Below are 21085 nucleotides of genomic sequence, written 5' to 3'. Positions count from 1 at the left end.
GAAAAAGAGAAATTATCTGATGGTGAAAAAACTGAAAAAACTGAAGTGCATTGCAAAAATCTCAAGAGAGATTTTATTGGTCGTGAAACAACGAATCGAAAGTTAAAAAATGAAGATTAGATTTATGTAGAATCTTATAATTACAATAAACATCATCTATTTTTAAATCAACAACTTTTATTTAATTCTTAATTTTTAACATGTTACAATTTCTTCAATATTTATAATATCTTACAGTTTACAAATAATTATACGATTCATTTAATGAAATGTATATATTCAAAAGCATAAAAAGTAATGGATCTATAGTATAAAGTTTTACAAGATACAGAAGTATTGTGAAAAATAAAGATCTCTAGCAAATTTATCTAGACTCGTACAAATAGATTATTGCCCTTCTTGTCCAAGTAGAGACAATTGCTTGAGAAATTGTTTAGCATTCGTCAGTGTAGTTGAACCATACACAATTTTTTTTGTGGTCCCACCGTTAGCTCGTTGCTAAAAAGAAAAAGAAAGTTTTTAAAATCTTAATGTTCACAGTTACCGTTAAGTTAAAGTTGTATAATATATTGTGGGTGTTGCTTGAATAAAATATTGAATACTCATGTTTGCTCATTATGTGCTTTCAAAATATTTAAAAATTGTGTACAACAAACATACATGATCAATAAAATTTATGACAGTATTTTCACTATTTATCATTCTCGTAGTATGAATAAGTAAGCGATTGAATCCAGTTTTCATCTTATTTACAGCAGGATCTATCGAACACTACACAAACTTTATAACTATAAATTTCTCTGAGTATTCTACATATTTCACTAATGTATACCAATATTTTTTACGGATAATCAAATTGGAATAGCTTAAACATGAATTCTATCATTTGACAGTGGTATACGATACTTTTCAATAAAATAAAAATAAAAAATAAAAAAATGATCAAAATCTCAAGTTACTTTGCAATTCATTAACAAATGACGGTCCATACAGTTAGTTACATGAATTGGAATAATTAATTTTTTTTGTGTTAAATTACCTTTCAAATGCCCCAGCACACGCAGCTTTCATTATAAATGTTTTGACAGTTGATTCATCTACTTTGGTAAAATTTGGAGTTTTCATCACAGCAGTCATATGGTTTAGAGCAAATTTAAAACAAAATTCTTCTACTTCCTATAAATACAAAAAATCAAACTGATTTATCATTTTTTATACAATCATTTTAACCAATATACTAAATTCTTCAATAATCAAATATTTACTTACTTTAGCATTATATTCAATGGCAGTACTGTAAAGAAAAGCTACATTTGATACAGTAATTCCTTGTTTTATCATTTGAATGCAACGACGTTTCAATCGCTGCTCATAGTATGCATTTGCCAAATCCAAGAGTTCTGAAAAGTGTGTTTATTCATTTATTCAATGTAAATTTAATAATCTCTAATTAAATTTTCATCTTATAATTCTTAGAATTATTTACCTAGTGCATGTTCTGGAAGTAAATCAACTTCATTTGTATACAAGAATTTCAGAAAGGAATGATGTACATGATATGAAAACGTTTTATATTCAATGACTCTGTTGAAAATTAAATAATAATTTCACATATGCATATAAAATTTTCGAGTATAAATTAAAATAATTACTCTTTATTATTTTCAGACCGGTGCTCTTGGAACATTGATCCAAAATACTGACGATGAATTTTCAGTATAGCTTTATGTACATAAATTGGTTTACCATGAACTTTTATAGTTAAGTCACTTGTAGTCTAGAAGAATATAGTAAATAGAGTAAAACACATACTAAATAGAAAGTAAAAAATACTTTTGGAACAACGAGAAAGTAATTATAATAAAAAAACCAACCTCATGATAAAATACGTTTCTCATACTTTCAATAAATCCAATTTCTACATTATTGTCCAAGATAAGAGGTTCATGCATAACACTGGGAGTACCATCGCATGCAAGTGCATCGTGCATATGTGGAAGTGGAGTTGCCATTGGAGTTATGACACTTTGTCCATGGCTTTGACCACACATTAATATTTTTCTTCCTTGACACATTGCTACACTTATGTAGGTGTAATGTATGGTCGCTATGTCGGAAACTCTCCCCATTTCTGGTATACTCAACTGCAAATAGGAATAGACAATTTAGAATATAATATTTTTATCTTATAATTTTAATTTACTTTTACTTACTTTTGTAGGCGAAAACACATTTGCTTTACTACCCAATTTAATTTGGCCAAAGTATGCGCATATCCACAAGCAATTTTTTCTGAAAAAAATTCAATGTAATCAAACAAGCAAATAGTAAATTATATTTAAGCTTTTATATTATACCTATCACAACTCCAGTTAATCCAGTAACTTTGCAAGGACTTAATTGGTTAACGTAACTGCCAATCCCGAGCTGTCCAACACCATTGCAATTACATCCGCATACTTCTCCAATATCAGTCACAGCCATAGCGGATGTTTGTCCACATGCAACAGACACTATTACTTTACCACTTAAAGATGAATTCGCTTTACGTGGTGCAGCTTGATTTGAACCGATTCCACTACTAACTTGGTGATAAAGCTGTGATATTTCATCTGCAAATGTTTTGAAGATCATTTTGTGCGGATTCAAGAGAACTTCCAGCTTCTGCAGCGAGTTTTGACAATGTATTGACATCTGATTCTAGCAGCATACTTCTTTGTCCTGTGTCCAGAAGCTGGAATAATGCAAGATTGTTAAAAAAGTTGTTTACATTGGTATTATAAAAGTTGAGTAGCCTTTTGGTAATGAATATTTTATATTATTAATTGACTTAAAAGGCTACAATTTTACACAAAAAGTAATTATCGTGAAGTATTCAGATACTTGGTACATGTATGATTAAACTTTTGAAGCACTGCACCGGCATATATTTTACCATGCAAGTTTCATCACAAATCATCATGCTTTTTTGAAAAAAAGTGAGATCAATGATTATTTACTGATGAAGAGGAACCCAAATTTCACTGACACATATTACATTGATTACAATTAAATTAATTTGATCTCATTTTCTGTATCTTTAATTTGAAATTAAGTCAAGTTAGTCAAAGCATCTTAGGATATTTCAAACGTTATCAGTACATTAATCATTCTGATTAATTTGAAATAATCCATTTGTGGAGGCTTTATTACGATATTATTAAGCTGCAAGAGTTCTTAATACAGGGAAAAAGTCATATTAACAAATCAGTAAATACGTAAAAAAGACCATATGCCCCAACCTTTACCTGAAGACTCTTCTCAGTTACAGGTATTTGAAAATGTCACAATTGTGACTTTTGTAAAATTTAACATAGTATGCTAATGTAAAACATTGCTACTTATTTTATATATTTTGTTAAATTACTAATGATTCCTCAGAGAATCAAGAAAAGTAATTCTAAAACAATTAGATCTTTCACCTTGTTACGTAAATTAGTGAGTTCTGTTTTCAAATGTTGAGTAGAATCGGAAATTCTAAGCCCCTTTTCAATATCATTCAATTTGTTCTGAAGTTCTGAGACTTCTTGAGCAGATATCTCACTCCATTGGCGATATTGTACAATAGCCTTATAAAAATAAAAATGAAATGTATTTTTAAGAAGTTAAACATATTAAATAAAAAGATAAGTTTTTTACCAAGTCAAGTTTTCCCAAAGTATTAATCTTTTGCTGTTCAGGCAATTTTGAGTAAATATGTTGTAAAGTTTTCACATGAGAATCTAATTAAATAATACGTGCTGTAAAAGTTTCCAATTCTGCTCGACTCTTATCAACAGATGACTGTGACTCTTTCAAGTTTTAAGAGAGTATAAGTTTTTCTGCTTCTGCAGCTTCAAGTTGTTTTTCAAGTTTTTTCAATTCATTCAAATGAATCTCAGAGAATAATTCAACCTACATAATCAAAAGTTAATTTCAATTAACATTTTTCAAATAACATTATAAAAATGTTTCTAAAAATAATTGTTTTACTGGCTTAGAAGGTGCTGATATTCCACGTTCATGTGATTTTAAGTCTTCTTCTATTCTTTTCAAAACTGAAGATTCATCTTCACAGTCACAGCACATGGTATTATCATTGGGCATACCATGAATTGAGAGAAGATTGCTTAAGTTGTAGTGCGATTCACTATTCATTTTGTGATCAAGTTCATTTTTAAGCATATTTTTGGCATCTCTTTCAGCTTGCAACGATTCTATTGCTTCTTCCATTTGCCTATTAGCGATTTGCTTCAAGTTTGTCAACTCTTCTACTTGGCTGTTAAGATATACAACTTCTTCTGTCAATATTCCAACTTCATGTTTGGCAACTTCAAATTCTGACAAACTCTGTTGCATGGTTGATAATGTCTTGTGAAGCAAAGTATAATCCTCTTTGAGTTCATGCAATTCTCCTAATAATCTTTGCTCTCTAATCTTTGCTGTCTAAGCGACAGGTGAAGCTACAGGAAGTAAATTAATTTAATTAAGGGGTTTTACATATTCGTAAAACCTGTATAAAATTAAGCAATCGCTTACCTGTTTAACTTCATTCTCCAAATCAATGATTTATGTTTGTAAACTAGAAATGCTCGAATGTGGATATTTCAAATTTGAGGGACACTCGATTGACTTCAAGAACTGCCCATATTTACGTATCCAAACACGTAAAAAGGCTACCTCCATATGGTGAAGGATCATCTTCGTCAAAGAGGGCATATACATTTTGTAGAAGGTTTACATCATTTTGTATTTCCTGGACAACGATCACGGTCAACAAAACAATGTAAGGCTCACATAACCAAAAGAACTTCCAAACCGACAGCACCCGTCGTCTGGCGCAACTGACGACGTTTGTCTGCTGAGGACTGCCCCGGACTCCGGCTCCCCTTCCTCTGTTGCCAATGCAACCAGCAACACGCCCATGACCGCAGCGCCGAAAAAATGGCCCGTTGTTTTGTTTTTTATTAATTTTTATTTCCATTTATATACTGATATAAATTAAGATTTGACCTATGCAGATGTCACTCTCCGGAGAATTGTAAATAAAATATGTTAGTATTAAGTTGCGCCGCTAGAGGGCGAGGTTAGAACCCGCAATCAAGAAACATAAGTTGTAGGCTGATATAGAGGCCCATCGGACGAGTAAAATCGAACTCGCTCCGATTCGAAAAGGAGAATAAATAAAATTCGAACTTTTGCATCCGAATAAATCGGTGTTGTTTATTCGGAGAGCTGTCCTCTACCCCTTTCCTTCCATGTCACCTCCGCCTGCCGCACACTAGGACGCAAGACCGGACCCGCCGCCGCCGCCGACCATCACCCTCCAGGAATACATCGTCGCCGCCAAGGAGCGGCAGCTACACCGGTGGATCCTGCCACGCCTCCTGGACCGGAGACTGCGGAGTTACCCTCGCCTCGACCCCGGACATCTCGCTGCTCGGACCCTCAGAGCGCTGGCAAACGGAGCGCCGACACCACTGCTGCCAGCGAGATAGAACAACAACATACGCCTGCTTCTTCGAGCGCACTCGTCTAGCCGGAATCGCATCAATACATTATATTGTTGAAATAAAGAACACTTTTGATCATTCAAGTTAATGAACACCTTTTTTATTCATACAACATTACAAAGAGATACAAAAAGCGGTTCATCTAGTCGTCGAATATAATTACTATTCCCGCTTCTTGGCACAGCTATTCGAAAGTTCTATTGTAGTAATTTCCAAAATGGTGTGTGTAGTGGCACAAGTAGTCCAGCCTGTAGATTACTTCATGGTTCGTTCTGGACATCGTCCGAAAACGCTTGCTATCTCTCGCAATCACCAGTTGCAGGTGGTTGTATCTCTTGCGCAGCTGTTTCCACATCACCTGAACGATTCGCGCTGTAACATAGAAATAATAGAATTTTTATTAATATTATATCAAAGTATAGTCAATCTCTTTGATTTTTGCTCTTGGATTTTTGCTGCCAAAAGATGATGATCCTCATTTTGGAGAGATCTAAAACAATTTTGTGATGCCAAAAATAAACATAACATAAACACTGAACTCATAACCTATAAGCACATAAACACACTGAACTTACATTCCCAAATTCAGGAAGTGCACTGATACGATATTCACCAAATACGATTGGCACTGTGTATCAAGCTCTGTATGAGTTTGATTATGATTAAGAATCGCTCTTACAAATGCATGATTTTTCAAGCACCTCTCTAAATCAAAGTTTACTACTGCTGGCTGAGTACAGTGTTTTCTTATTTCTGCAAAGAGTGTGGCGAAATCAGGTTCTGGTTGGGCGATTCTATGATTAACTTTTGATGAAATTTCAATCATGTTGTTTTGGGCACCATCCTCTATGCTTTCAGAGGGACTACCTGAAACCAAAAATTTCAATCTCTCAAGTTGCCCCTTAAAATTATCAAAATATACGAATCAATGTTAGTTTGATTCTTACGTTGCTGCTTAAAATTCGTTTCAATTTCAACCGTGCACCAAGAACTGGAACAAATTGAAATAATTCACTTGGGCTGTAGACTAAATCTCTCAACGTCTCGATATCCGTAATGCCGTTTTCTTACATAAAAAAGAGGTTACGTAAGCGGTTAGTATTTGAACTAAAATAGCAGATGCGCACATTACCGGTATCTGTTATGTCGATCGTCAGACTTTCGGTAAATTGTAAAAAGTATATATGAAGATTAACTTACAGAAAAACAGTGGGAAATATTCGTCCAGTTCGTTATCTTTCAGTAAAGCCTCCATGTTTATATAATTTATTAACAACCACAGAAGCCGTGAAAAACGCGCGCAAATTAACTCCGTTATGGTATACGAATCAAAAAGGCAGTTATTTTTGTTCGGACTCCAAACTCGAATGACCAAGCGTTCATGACCGCGGTCAGTGTTTTGCGACGCGCACATATCTACTGTTAAGCTCGGTAGGGTAACTATTAATATTTGAATTTTAAATATAAAAATATCACGGTCACAAAATTCAACTATGTAATGCATATTAACTGTTAAGAAATTCTTCTCTCAGTGTACAATCTTCGAAATCTGGGAAACACCTTTATTTCTCCACGTACTCTTTTCGATCATTTCGGAGAAGTTGATAATATCGTGTAATTGAAGCTCTTTCATTGAAAATAGTGGTTCATTTTTTTTTGCCACCTTCATAATTTCTATTAGCTCATCTTGCGTATAAACATTCCTTTTGCCGATTGCCTTCTCGATCGTCGAGTGCATTGAGTCGCCCGACGTTTCAGTATGCCTTATTTCTAAAAACCTAAATGAATTATATAGCATCGATTAAGAAAATATAAAAAATATATATGCAGTAAAGAAAAAAATTGGTACCAACCTGTGTGTTATTTTAATCTGCAATTCTTCGAGTACTGTCAAATACATGATTGTAAAGATTATGTAGTTTCTGTTTTGGCCTCCACAATTATCGGAGTAAAATCAGTAACTCCAGTTTTTGCCATGTCATGGATCCATGGTAAACGTAAGTACTTACTTCACAGCGCGAGAACAATTGGCAAGAGCGAGTGTGATATTGTCACATCACATGAGTATAATCATGAATATAGTAAAAAATTAATTAAAGTATTTCCGCGTGATATAACGATTTACTGTAGCACAGATATTCGGCAGAAAATCAGATGGCCATGATCAAACAGACTCAATTAGACTGCAATAAAGCTCTGATTTTAGAAATATAAAATGTAGCCGTGAAAGATGAATTGACACGTTGTCAGTTCTGTAAACTCAGTCCGATAGCAAAGAAACACTAGTCCGCGCCATACACTTAGTTTAAACGTTAGAAGTACGATTTCACTGCGCTGTAATAAAGACCAACTTGAGTAAATACTTCAACTGAGACATGTAAGATGGGGGCCATGGGGCCAGTTGAACTTATAAGTTTTTTATCGCGATAAAAATTTCAAGTGGCCAACTGATGCTAACAATAGAAAAGGTACCTACAAGTAAATGATCCAATCGCATACATTTTTAAAACACATCACTTCATCACAAAACTCATCACACCACTCTCAAACTTTTCTATTTCAAAATGATACGTTTTAGGTATCCTTAATCAGTTTTCTATTTCCCACATTTAAACGCTTTGAAAATTATAATAACAACGTAAACCCAATAAATCGGTAGCTTAATTGTAATCAATCTAATTAAGAACGATTTAGACATCGCCGATCGACACACTGATCATGTTTATAGAAAAATCAAATTAGTTTGAATGTAGTCTTTCGTGAAGAAACAAGTCATAACACTAAAAGATAAATTTTACTCATTCGATTTCCGTAGCACTAAATAGAAAAATCCGACGTTTAATGTAAGTACCAAAATGGATAAAAGTGAGAACAAAATCGAAGAAGTTGTCTCTCAAGGTAATTTAAGTGAGCCTGATATTGTTATTTCAAACGATAAAGAAGAAATTTCTGAAATTTGCCACGAGGTATTTACACAAGAATCAAGTATGATAACACACCGATACACAATTCACGATAAACAAAAAAGTTTCGCTTGTGACAAGTGCGCGAAGAAATTTGAGTTTCGAAGTCATTTGAGTAGGCACCAAATATCAGAACACAAAGGCAAAGGCCGCAATGATTTTTCATGTGACCAGTGCGAGAAAAAATTTGTGAAAAAATTAAGTTTATTCACTCACCAAAAATTAGTACACAAAAATCGCGAAGATTTCACGTGCAACAAATGCGAGAGGAAATTTGAAAATAAATCAACTTTACTCAAGCACAAAAAAATATTCCATGAAGTCTTCAAAGATTACTTGTGTGAAAAGTGCGCCAAGAGATTTGCAAGTAAGCAGAGGTTACTTACACACGTAAAGGGAGTCCATAACTGTCGCAAAGATTTCGCATGCCACAAGTGTGGCGATATATTTATAGAAAAATCGCATTTGCTCTCACACCAAAAGACAGTTCACGGGAGTCGAAAAGATTTTGCATGCGATAAATGCGAGAAACAATTTGAACACAAATCGACTTTGGTCTTTCACCAAAAAACAGTTCACGAAGATCGAAAAGGTTTTTCTCGTGATAAGGGTCCAGAAAAGTTAGTATTAAAATCGAATTTGTTCAAACATCAAAGGGTAGTACAGGACGGTCAGAAAGATTTGGTATGCAACTATTGCGAGAAAGAATTTGAAAATAAATTAAAACTAGTCAGACACCGATTGACAGTCCACGAAGGTATAAAAAATGTTGCATGTGACAGATGCGAGAAGAAATTTACAGAAAAAAAAAGTTTGCTCGTACACATAAATACCATCCACGAAGGTCGTAAAGATTTCACATGTGACAGGTGCGAAAAGAAATTTGGGATTCGAAGCAATTTAAGAAAACATCAAAAATTAGTCCACGAAGGTCAGAAAGATTATGTATGCGAGAAATGCGAGAAGGCATTTGGACTAAAATCAGACTTGTTCAAGCACCAAAGAGCCGTACACGAAGGTCGCAAAGATTACGCGTGTGACAAATGCGAGAAGAAATTTGGGGTTAGAAGCAATTTGATTAAACACCAGATGATAATCCACGAAGGTCGCAAAGATTACTTATGTGACAATTGCGAGAAAAAATTTGGACAAAAATGGTTAGTGATTCGGCACCAAAAGGTAGTCCATGAATTTCGCAAAGATTACGCATGTGACAAATGCGAGAAAAAATTTGGACAAAAATGGTTAGTGATTCGGCACCAAAAGGCAGTCCATGAAGGTCGCAAGGAACAATCTTGAGACAAGTATGTAACAAAAGTTATGTTTTGCAATTGTAAGATTTCGCATGCGACAGGTGCGAGAATAAATTTACCGAAAAAAAGAGTTTGCTTGCACACATAAACTAAAAGGAGATTTGGTCAGACACCAAAATACAATACACGAAGGTCGCAGAGATTTCGCATGCGACATTTGCAAAAAGGAATTTGGACAAGAACAGTATTTGCTTATCCACCACATGACAGTCCATGAAGGTCGTAAAGATTTCGCATGCGACAAGTGCAAAAAGAAATTTGGACAAAAAGCGCATTTGCTTAGTCATTAGAAAACGGTTCACGAAAATCGTAAAGATTACGCATGCAACAAGTGCGAGATGAGATATGGGGAACATGGCAGTTAAAAAAAACATGAAAAAATACTCCACGAAGGTCGCAAGGATTACGCATGCGACAAGTGCGAGAAGAAATTTGGGGAACAAGGCAATTTGATGAAATATAAAAAAATAGTTCACGAAGGTCGCAGAGATCATGCTTGTGATAAGTGCGAGAAGAAATTTGGACAAAAATGTCATTTGCTCGTTCACTAAAAGGCAGTACACGAAGGTCGAAGAGATCACGCATGCGACATGTGCGAGAAGAAGTTTGGACAAAAAGTGAGTTTGATTGCGCACCAACTAAGAGTGCACGAAGGTCGTAAAAATTATGCATGCGACAAAGAGGACTGATAATTCGAACTTGTTTGCTCTATCGCCGAGAAACAATAAATGATGGGTAAGAGATATGAAACGCCTTTTTTCCATTTTCGTAAATAAGCGAAATTACATCTAATCCTACGTCTGAGTAAACACAAAATTTTACGGATAATGTGTATATACGAATATCTCGAACATAATGCAGTCGCAAGCTTATAGTAGAATAGTTTCTAAGAGACTAGTGCGCAGTTCATCAGAGATATAATGACAAGTGCTGATTTTTTTTCTTGACAATTGTAAATATCTAAAAACTTAATTATGTAAATATTCAAGTAAAAGTTTTTCTAAAATTTCAATAAAAATTTTAGCAATATGATTTTGTTGTATTTCATTTGTATTTAAATCAACTATATCAGTAAAATTTCTTTATCTTTGTAATAGTGTTTTACTTTTGAACCACTGCTAATTAATACTCACCGGTCATATTTTGACTACTTGATTGCCGCAAGGTTTTCATGCAGAGATTAGCCGAGAGTTTTTTTATAATTCGAATTGAGGTAAGCGTTTGATTGGTAAATGGATTTTTGATAAACGTAAATTTGCATTGATCAATCACGCACTGTAGTAAACGATATTGATAAATTGACTTTTATGTTTTTTTTCTTAACGATAGATTTCATTGTTCATCGGGATCAAAAGCAAAGAGACTCGTTCTGTTGTGATGGCAGAAACGAGTTTATCTTGGGACAAGGGAAATTTCTCCCTCTGACGGGAAGAATCACCACTCGCCATTGAGTACTTTTGCAAGCGGCTTATTAATGAGTATCAACTTGCACTTGCAAAAACGTATTTTTTAGAAGACGAATCCAAACGGATTGTCTAACGACCGATGAGGAGTTTCAAAGTTATGAGAATTCAATGGACCGCGCATAACTACTTATGGTTTTATGTACGTTCCTGCAAGTGTGAACGTCGAAGCAGTGGTCTCGTAGAAGTCGACGTGTTGACAGTGTCGAATTAGAAAATTTACCGACCCCATACATACTTCCATGTGCTGTTTACATGATTTTAATACAATTTTACTAATTATCGAAAAAATTAGTAAACATTTCTCGGTATAAATTCAACTGTCCAAGGTGGTTTTTTCAGATAGAATACATTGTTCATATAGATTACGTATCTTGTAACAAAAATAATCTGCCTGTCAGCAAGTTCGTCGAAATCTTTCACTTGCACATGTTTGTTCAATTCAAAAGTTTATCAAACGTTTAAATCCTTGCCTCATTCAAAGCACCAAAAAGGACTGTCTGCGAATCGTTGCACGAGGGTTCTACAGGAATCATGAAACCGAAAAATAAACAGAGAACAGTAATTACTTGTATCGCGAAATCAATAAGTGCGTGGTACGAGTTGAACATTAAATCAAAGTTTATTCATACGATCGATACATAAAAAAGAAAATATTAACAATTAAAAATATTAAATAACAAATACATGCTCATTGCGAGTCTTGATCCCCAACCGCCAAGCAGATATTATGCAAATCCCGATTGAGCAGCAGCTCGATTATCTTCTCGCAGCAGAGAATCGGCAGCTCGTTGCGCGTCAACTCCAGGAAAGGATGCAGCGCCCAGCGCCGGAAAAATCCTCTCGCGAGTTTCTCGCTCAGATGCCGGGTGCAAGCCGCGAACTGGTCGGTCAGCTTGTAGCCGAGCCTCCACGATTCGGGCGACGTCGCCAACTCGTAGTAGCGCTTGTACGTGACTATCTTGGCCGCCTCCTCGGGTCGCATCGGAATCAGATCGTAGACCGACAGCCTCGGGACTTTCGACGATTCTTCTTCGCGGCTTGGCTTACTCCTTCTTCCTCTTCCTCCTCCTCCTTCTTCTCCAACTCCTCCAATCTCGATATCTTCTATCTCCGTCGTAACTCCGGGATCGGACGAGGCCCTCGGAAGTATCATCAACTTCTTCGCTTCCTCGACGAACCGCTCGTCCTCGTACCAAGATCTGTCCATCGCCTCCCTATCGGTCAGGTACTCTCCCATCTGGGCGAACGTCATCATGATGCGCGACACGTCACGCCGATCCAGCACGTAACCGCCTCTCGTCTCGAGGCACTCGACGACGGCCAGCGCACCGGCAGCCAATTCGAAATTCGTCAACGCCACGTGTCCTGGGTTCGAATCGTCGTGCACAATATACGTCCAAACGGGCATATCGACCAGGGCGGCGTCGGCGCCGTAATCCAGCAGCAGCTCGACCTTTTCCAGATCGAGCCGCTCCACGGCCATCGCCAGGGGGGTTCGGCCGAGCTCGTCCCTGGCGTCGATCAGCACCGGCCGACCACTGGCCCCGGCGATCCCGATCATGGCCTGCAACGCCCGACGACAGCTCGGCCCGCCCATCACGTGCAGCGGCGTCTGGCCCTGCTTGTTGGCGAGATACGGATTGGCTCCGCGTAACAGCAGCAGCTTCACCTTATCCACGTCCGAGCCCTCGACCAGGTGCAGAGGCGTGTCGCCGGTTTTTTCCACGAGCTCGTTGGGACTCGCCTCGTCGAAATCCAGGAAGTTTGCCAAGTACACGCTGGGGGCGAAGGTCAGCTGGCAGACTATGTGGAAGTGCGAGTAGCCGTCCTCCTCGTCGACGTTGTTCCACAAGTATATACGTAACAGATAATTGAATATTTCACGGTATACCTTGCTGTTCGCATTGCGATTGTCCAGGAACCGTCGAGCCGCCAGGTGCAGAGCCGTGGTGCGACGCAAAATCGGCTCGCCCGTCGCCTCGTCCAGTTCGGGCACGGCATGGTAGCGGGCTCGACACACGAATACGATGAACCGATTACCCACTTTGTCGCCACGTGCGTCGATGTGATTCAGCGATTCCTGCAGCAACAGCTCGATCTCCTTGGTCCGAAAGATCTCGCGCAGATCGGGTATTCCTTCTCTCCAGTTCTGGACGAGAGGATCGAGACGACGGAGAAATCGTCTGCGCTCCTTCGGCGACTGCCAATCGGTGACGTTCGCGCGCAGAGCCTCGATCGCCGCCAGCTTCTCCGGGATGGGCTGGCAATCCGGCGCGTAGCGGTTGGGGGCCCAGCGATTGTCGTGTGACTCCTCGTCCGACGACGACGACGACGACGAGCCGGACATTTTCGTTGCGACGCGTTGAATTTTTTTTTTTTTTTTTTTTTGCACTGATTCAACGAGAACCGTTTGCTGTTTTGAGGCGTGTAGTTTTACGTTTAACCGACACTGTGATTTATTTACGTTTGACCGAACGAGAGACTCTTACGAGAGACTGAGTGGCCTATATACGGTGATACGTAACGTATGAAGACAAGTTTACGAGGCACAGAAGTGTTTGGATGCGTGATAAGGATGGGGCTTACTGAACCATGTGACCCGACGAATCGAATTGAACGGAACGAAATTAATGAATTAATGTGATTTGTTGCTTTATTTATACAAAATCGTAGAATTATTAATGTGTCAGACGGTTCACACATTTAATACTTAAATTATTCGCGAATCTTCATATAGTTGTATCTCCGGTTCTATATGTGACTTGGAATGTTTTTGAAATTACCAAATTAAAGGTTATTTTTTGCACTTTAAAACTGTACAACTATGAATAAGGATTAAAGTGAGTTAACTATGTTTCAACTAAAGAAACCCCACAAAAAACAGCTATATTAAATAACGGCAATAATGTTTTGATGCAGTTTAAGGGAACATTTCACTAGAGTAGCAGCTAGGATTTTCGTTCGAACGGTTTCATATTCAGTGATTTACATACTTTCGAACCCTTACTACAGAATTTGGAGGTATTTTTGGCAAACCTATACGCTCTTCGAGCATACTGTGTATATGTGAACATCTGAGGTTCAGGTGATATCAAATTATAATTTCAGCACAATTTTTATTGAAATTTTAGAAAAACATATGTATGAGTGTCTACACATATTTACAGTTGTCAATTATCATTTCTTCTCGCATTTGTCGCGTGCGTAATCTTTCCGCCCTTCGTGTACTGTTCTTTGGTGCTTTGACAAATCGGATTTCAGTCCAAATTTTTTCTCGCAATCGTCACATACGTAATCTTTGCGACCTTCGTGAACTATACTTTGGTGTTTGAGCCAATGCGCTTTTTTTCCAAAATTTTTTTCGCACTTGTCGCATGCAAAATTTTTGCGTCCCTCGTGAACTGTTTTTTTATGTCTGATCAAAGTGTATTGATTCCCAAAATTTTTATCGCAATTGTCACATGCAAAATCTTTACGACCATCGTGTACTGTCTTTATGTGCATCAGCAAATTATGTTTTAGTCCGAATTTCTTCTCACACTTATCACATGAATAATCTTTCCGACCTTCGTGTATTGTCTTCTGGTGTCTTCTCAAATTACTTTGATCCCCACATCTCATCTCGCATTTGTCGCATGCGAAATCTTTACGACCCTCGTGGACCGTCCTTTGGTGGAAAAGCAAAGTCGGTTTTTGTCCGAATTTCTTTTCGCACTTGTCGCATGCATAGTCTTTGCAATCCTCGTGAACTGTTTTTTGATGCAAAAGCAAACTCGATTTTTGTGTAAATTTTTTCTCACACTTGTTACATATGAAATCTTTGTGACCTTCGAGTACTGTCCTTTGGTGACCAAGCAAACTCGATTTTTGTCCAAATTTCTTCTCGCACATGTCGCATGCGTGATCTCTTCGACCTTCATGGACTGTTTTTTGGTGAACGAGCAAATTTGATTTTTGTCTAAATCTCAGCTCGCACTTGTCACAAACAAAATCTCTGCGACCTTCGTGGACCGTCTTTTGGTGTCTGATCAAAACCGATTTTGATCCAAATTTCTTTTCGCAATTGTAACATAAGTAGTCTTTGAACACTTTAAAGATGAAATCTTTGCGACTTTCGTGGACTTTCTTTAAATGAAACAACAAGTGCGATTTTTTTATAAATACCTCCCCGCATTTGTCGCATGTGAAATCTTTGCGACTCTCGTGTACTGTCTTTATGTGCAAAAGCAAACTATGTTTTGAATCGAATCTCTTCACGCACATTTCACATAAGTAATTTTTGAAAACTTCGTGGAATATTCTTTTGTGCTTGAGTAAAGTTGATTTATTTTCAAATTTTCTCTCGCACTTGTTGCACGTGTGATCTTTGCGATCTTTGTGTACCAATTTTTGATGTGTGAACAAATTTAATTTTTTTACAAATTTCTTTTCGCATCGGTCACATGCAAAATCTTTTTTTTTATTATGCATTGTATCTTGATGTGTGATCATGCTCGATTCTAGTATAAATGTCTCTTGACAAATTTCACAAACATATTTTTTGGCGTCTAAAAGAACAATGTCTTGTTCGCTTGAATTATCTTTCGAGAAAATTTCCTCGAATTTCTTCTTGCTTGTATCCATTTTGATGCCTTGAATAAACGATGGTTCAGTTTATTTAATAGAACAGAAATTTAATAATTAAAATTAATATTTTGGTATTATGCTTTGTTTCATCGGGAAAGGCAACATTTAAACTGATTTGTTTTTATTGTAAACATGATTAGTGTGTTGAGGAACGATGTCGAATTTTCTATGTTCATATTGTTTACAATTAAGTTGCTGATGTATCTGTTTATTATCCTTACGATATTTTAAACAATTTTAAATTCTAATTTGGTGACGATTCCTTTGCGAAATTTTTTGGTTTTCTAAAACTTAGTACTTTCAAACCAACCCCAACAGACAACATCGAGTCAAAGTAAAAAACATTGAGTAAATAGATCCTTACACACCCATTGGCAAGTGGTAATTCTCCCTGTCACAAGGAGAAGTTTCACTTATCAAAGGTTAACTCATTTCTGTTGTCACAACAGAACTAGTCTCGTTGAACCAAGAATAAACTTGTCCTCAGTTTATATTTCTAAAATGCCGAGTTTATACCGAACAGCGACTTATAAATTCACTTATTTTTTACTCGGTACATTTCACATGCGCTAAATATTAACTAAAAAGTACGATTGTGAGGGCAAAAAAGTATTTGAAATCGTTATAGAATAGGTGTTAATTTTTTTAGAATTTTCCAGACCACTGAAAATTTTGAAAAATGTATAGAATTAAAAAAATCCAAAACGTTCCAAAATAATTCTAAAAAAATTCGTTTCGTGACAAAAGATCGTCAACAATTTTCGCAAACAAAATTTCTTAGTTTCAAATGAACTCGACATTATGTGATCTTCCAATTTTTTCTTAGTTAAGAAAATCTTACCACACTCGTCGCATTTGTGACGTAAGTTAGCACTTTTAATTTCTAATCTTTGTTTTTCCGAAGCTGACATTGTAAAAATCTCTCAACTTTTTACTTTTAAATTACACCGTCTATCGACTGGTGCTACTATTTACATACTATTCTTATTTCAGATCTCATGTATACTTTTAAATTTGTTCGTTGAAAGATTATTTACATCGGGATTGATTAATCGAATCATCGCGTCAAACAAATCAATTTGTATTTATTAGAACTGGAGGAGTACGATATGTTTTCACTATTGATGTTGATTTTTCTACTAAAAAATACGGGCGAAATACCCGCGCAGGTACGTAAAACAGTTGAAAATTTGCGTCTCATTTATTGATACGCGCCGTATGTACCCATAGTCCAAACTCCAAAGACCCAAAGACTCGATGAAATCGTGCGAATTACAATGTCTCATTAGTCGCACAGTGAAAAATCAAACTAACAGGAAAAAATTCAGCACCAATTTATATTTGAATCATTAGCAGTATCAATTTATATTTACATTACACAGAAAAAAACAAGGACCATATACAGTATACCTCAATTATGAACTCGACGCCAAAACAATAACAAGCGTTGGTCGGTCGGTTGCTCCGAAACTTCTCATTTCACTCTGTGCTATTCGATATGTTTACAGTTTACACAATTGCTTAGGCCTACGGGCCGCAGTTCGATCCACTTGTTTTGAACATATGGAGGTTAAGACGACGGCGCTCAGTTGGCGCAGTGTCACGCCACACGTCGAGTCGTCCACTGTGCACTGGTCAGTAGTCGTTACGACACCGCAGCGTAAACAAATGAAAGATCGCGTCGACTCGTTCGATTACAGTTAGAGTGATTCTCCTGACTAGTGAAAATTTATATAAATTGCTTAAAGCAATTGAATGTTCAGTGAGTTTTTGTTACATTGAATTCACAAGTGAAAATATTACATATCACAATAAGCGATTGAGTGTTGTGCTAGCTTGTATAACGACATGAACTGTTTGAAGAAATTGAAAATCATGCGAGAAGGGGTTAATTGGAAGATTAAAAAAGATCGAGTCGAATTTCTCCGACAGCTTTATCCGTTAGTCGGAGATTGGAAGGGCAAACTGCCAAATCTTCGGAATATTTTTCGAGGCACAGAAGTGGATTGGCTTCTCGTCGAGAGTGTGAAAAGCTTGAACAGACTCAATGCAGCTCTAGTTGATCAATTTATCGGATTTGTGGTCAGAACCGGCTACAAGGACGAGCATCAAGTCGATGCAGCCGGCGATTCATCGTCGCGTCGTACCACTGCGATTCACGGGGCAGCTAAAATAAATCGCAGTTCGATCATTCCGGATCTGTTTAAAATATACAACAGATTCGACGTGAATTACACCGACAAATCTGGAATGTCGCATTTTCACTTGGCCTGCCAGTACGACTGCGTCGACGTCGTTGAGAAATTTCTCGAGCTCGGTCAAGATCCGAATCTGGTCGTGCCCAAAACAGCTGACTCGTCTCTTCACTTGGCCCTTCGACACAAACACAAAAAAGTAGTCGAATTACTGTTGATTAATGGAGCCGATCCAAATCTATCTAACCAAGACGGACTGACAGCTCTGCATATCGTGAGCCAAGAAAAACTCGATGTTGACTTTGCTGAGATGATATTCGAGCTCAGCAACGAAAAATATCATCCGGTGCAAATTGACGTCCAGGAAAAATGGGGTGATACGCCATTGCACTTGGCTGTGAGAGACAACAAGAAGGTAGTCGAATTGCTGCTAAGAAGAGGCGCAAATTTGAATTTAGTCAATAAGAGCGGATCGACTTCTTTGCATATCATTTGTAAGAGTCACAACCACGATGATGTCGCAACGTTGGAATTATTCTTCAGCATTAATGAAGAAGTCAATGAGTCGGTGCAAATCGACGCGCAGGATAAGAATGGTAACGCACCACTACATTTGGCTCTGCGCTTTGGTCTCAAGGAGGTGGCCAAATTTTTGCTAAGAAGAGGTGCAGACCCGCACCTGGCCAACGAAAATGGATCGACGCCTTTACACGCTATTTGCTCTAGATACTCCGACGATGAGTCGACGACTTCATTGTTTAATTTATTTTTTGAAGTCACTAATGACATGCACCAATCGGTCGATGTCAATGCCCGGGACAAGTCGGGTAGTACACCATTGCATAGCGCTGTTAATCGCAGCAACAACAAGATAACAGAGTTACTGCTGAGAAAAGGCGCCAATCCAAATATGGTGGACGAGTATGGATCGACTCCTTTACACGCTATTTGCCAAAGAGATCATTATAACGATGACGACTTGGCGGAGACGTTTTTCGAGATCAGCCGTCAACTTGATCTGTCCGTGCAGATAGATGCCTTGGACAAGTCAGATCGGACACCGCTGCAACATGCCATCTCTAGTTTCCTGCCGAATTCCGTCGATATACTCTTGACTAATGGCGCCGATCTATCCAAATTTGTTTTTCCCACCGAAAGTGACTTCGATGGTGTATTCGAATCATACTCAGACTTGGGCGATGAGTACGATTTCAGATTGGAGCAAGCGTGTGGCGTTCTGGCGTGCGTCGAGCGCCTGGAAAAACACGGATACGAGATGGACCGAGTCGGAGCCCTGACGATCATGAAAACTTTCGCCAAACACCACATGTTGAATGATTCAGTGGATATCAATAGACACTTAAGTTATTACAAAAAGTTCGAAGAGTCGTCGAAAAATCAGATGATAAATCCGAAATTGTCGCTCTACGACTTGCTTCAGTTACGACCCGCAGAGGCGACCGAATCATTCACCTTGAAGGAATTGATGTCTCTAGCAAACTCGGAAGAATTTGATATGTACGAAACCTGTACGGAGTATCTGTGCGAGATAAAGTTCAGAAAATTCTGCCGTCGTTGGACGTTGGAATTTTTCTTGTCGCTGATGCGCTATCAGCTGCCGATTCTGTGCTGCGACATGATCGTCGATCTGCTGACGAAGGAGGATTGGTTGAAAATATGTCTGGCGGCGGATATCGATGGGAAGGAATAGAGCTCCAGTGTATGATGCCGCCGTTAGCAAAGGTATTTCATTTTTTTCTAACTGTTCTCTATTATAAATTTATTTCACTAACTTAAATTATGTTCTAGGTAAGGGTATCGAGGATTTTTTTTCACTTGCATCATCAATAATATTCAAAGGGCAATTGGTACTCAGGATAAAAAAAAGTGTCCAACGCTCAGACAAGGATTTAATTTCAAAGAAAGTGTTTGAAACGTTTTTGGACCCGTAAGTTATCACTTTTTATAGACTTTTTTGTTCATAAAATATTTAAGACTTAAAACAAAATTATTTTTTATAGAAAGAAAGATGATGATGATTCTACATTCCAATTTATGGGAAATCAAGTACAATTCAGAATTTTGGAGGAAAATAAATTGAACGAAACTGAAATTTAAGCACAAATTTGTACTTAGATATCTATATAAATTTTTATATACATTTATAATAAGTTTGAGACATTTATATAAAAAATGCATCAAGATAAAGATGAATTTGAAACAGTTGAGTCATCAAATTATGTAAAGAATAGCTTCAATGCCCTTATGAGCAAATCGAATGTGCAGAGTCAAAATACGATGACATGCAAAATTTGATTCGATGATTGTTGTCACGATACACGTTACATTTCTAATTGTACTTTTGCGATTGGCGATTTTATAAATTTCATGGTATGTCAGTGTCAACTACAATTTGATGGACTACATAATTTCTTCTTGCACTTGTCTCATTTAAAGTCTTAACTGACATCGTGGAATTTTTTTTTGGTACTTTCTTAAATTTTGCTTAAGCCCGAATTTCTTCTCGCATTTATCACATGTACAATCTTTGCGACCTTCGTGGACTATTTTTTGGTGCGAGATCAAACTCGATTTTTGGGCAAATGTCTTATCGCATTTGTCGCATGAATAATCTTTCTGACCTTCGTGGACTGTCCTTTGGTGTAAGAGAAAAGTTGATTTGTATCCGAATTCTCTTCCACACTTGTCGCATGCGAAATCTTTGCGACCTTCGTGAACTATTTTTTGGTGTTTCAACAAATCTGATTTACTTCCAGATTTCAGCTCGCACTTGTCACATGCGAAATCTTTGCGACCTTCGTGGACTGTTTTATGGTGCTGAATCATAATCCATTTTAATGCAAATTTCTGTTTGCATTTGTCACATGTGAAATCTTTACGACCTTCGTGGACTGTCCTTTGGTGTAAGAGAAAAGTTGATTTGTATCCGAATTCTCTTCCACACTTATCGCATGCGAAATCTTTGCGACC

At 37.4% G+C, this 21085-nt stretch overlaps 1 protein-coding gene and 1 pseudogene across 3 annotated transcripts; one reads left to right on the top strand and one right to left on the bottom strand.

The window, feature by feature from the left end:
- Positions 1-434: 434 nt before the first annotated feature.
- Positions 435-5886, bottom strand: LOC106653577 (annotated as a pseudogene).
- Positions 5887-17444: 11558 nt separating this feature from the next.
- LOC106653623 (tankyrase-1-like) lies at positions 17445-20506 on the top strand. 3 transcript variants are annotated; one of them, XM_023458703.1, is made up of 3 exons: positions 17445-19837; positions 19955-20042; positions 20116-20506. In XM_023458703.1, exon 1 carries the CDS (start codon positions 17748-17750, stop codon positions 19803-19805), a length of 2058 nt encoding a protein of 685 aa, XP_023314471.1. In that variant the 5' UTR covers positions 17445-17747; the 3' UTR covers positions 19806-19837; positions 19955-20042; positions 20116-20506. The 3 variants fall into 3 exon arrangements, with proteins under 3 accessions (XP_023314471.1, XP_023314470.1, XP_014228622.2); XM_023458702.1 differs by having other exon boundaries at positions 19904-20042; positions 20120-20506; XM_014373136.2 differs by having other exon boundaries at positions 19904-20042.
- Positions 20507-21085: the final 579 nt, after the last annotated feature.

Source organism: Trichogramma pretiosum, unplaced genomic scaffold (genome assembly GCF_000599845.2).
Source record: "Trichogramma pretiosum strain Unisexual culture from Peru unplaced genomic scaffold, Tpre_2.0 scaffold75, whole genome shotgun sequence".
Lineage (NCBI taxonomy): Eukaryota > Metazoa > Arthropoda > Insecta > Hymenoptera > Trichogrammatidae > Trichogramma > Trichogramma pretiosum.
The sequence above is the reverse complement of the archived record's forward strand: the minus strand, read 5'-3'. Positions and strand labels throughout refer to the sequence as shown.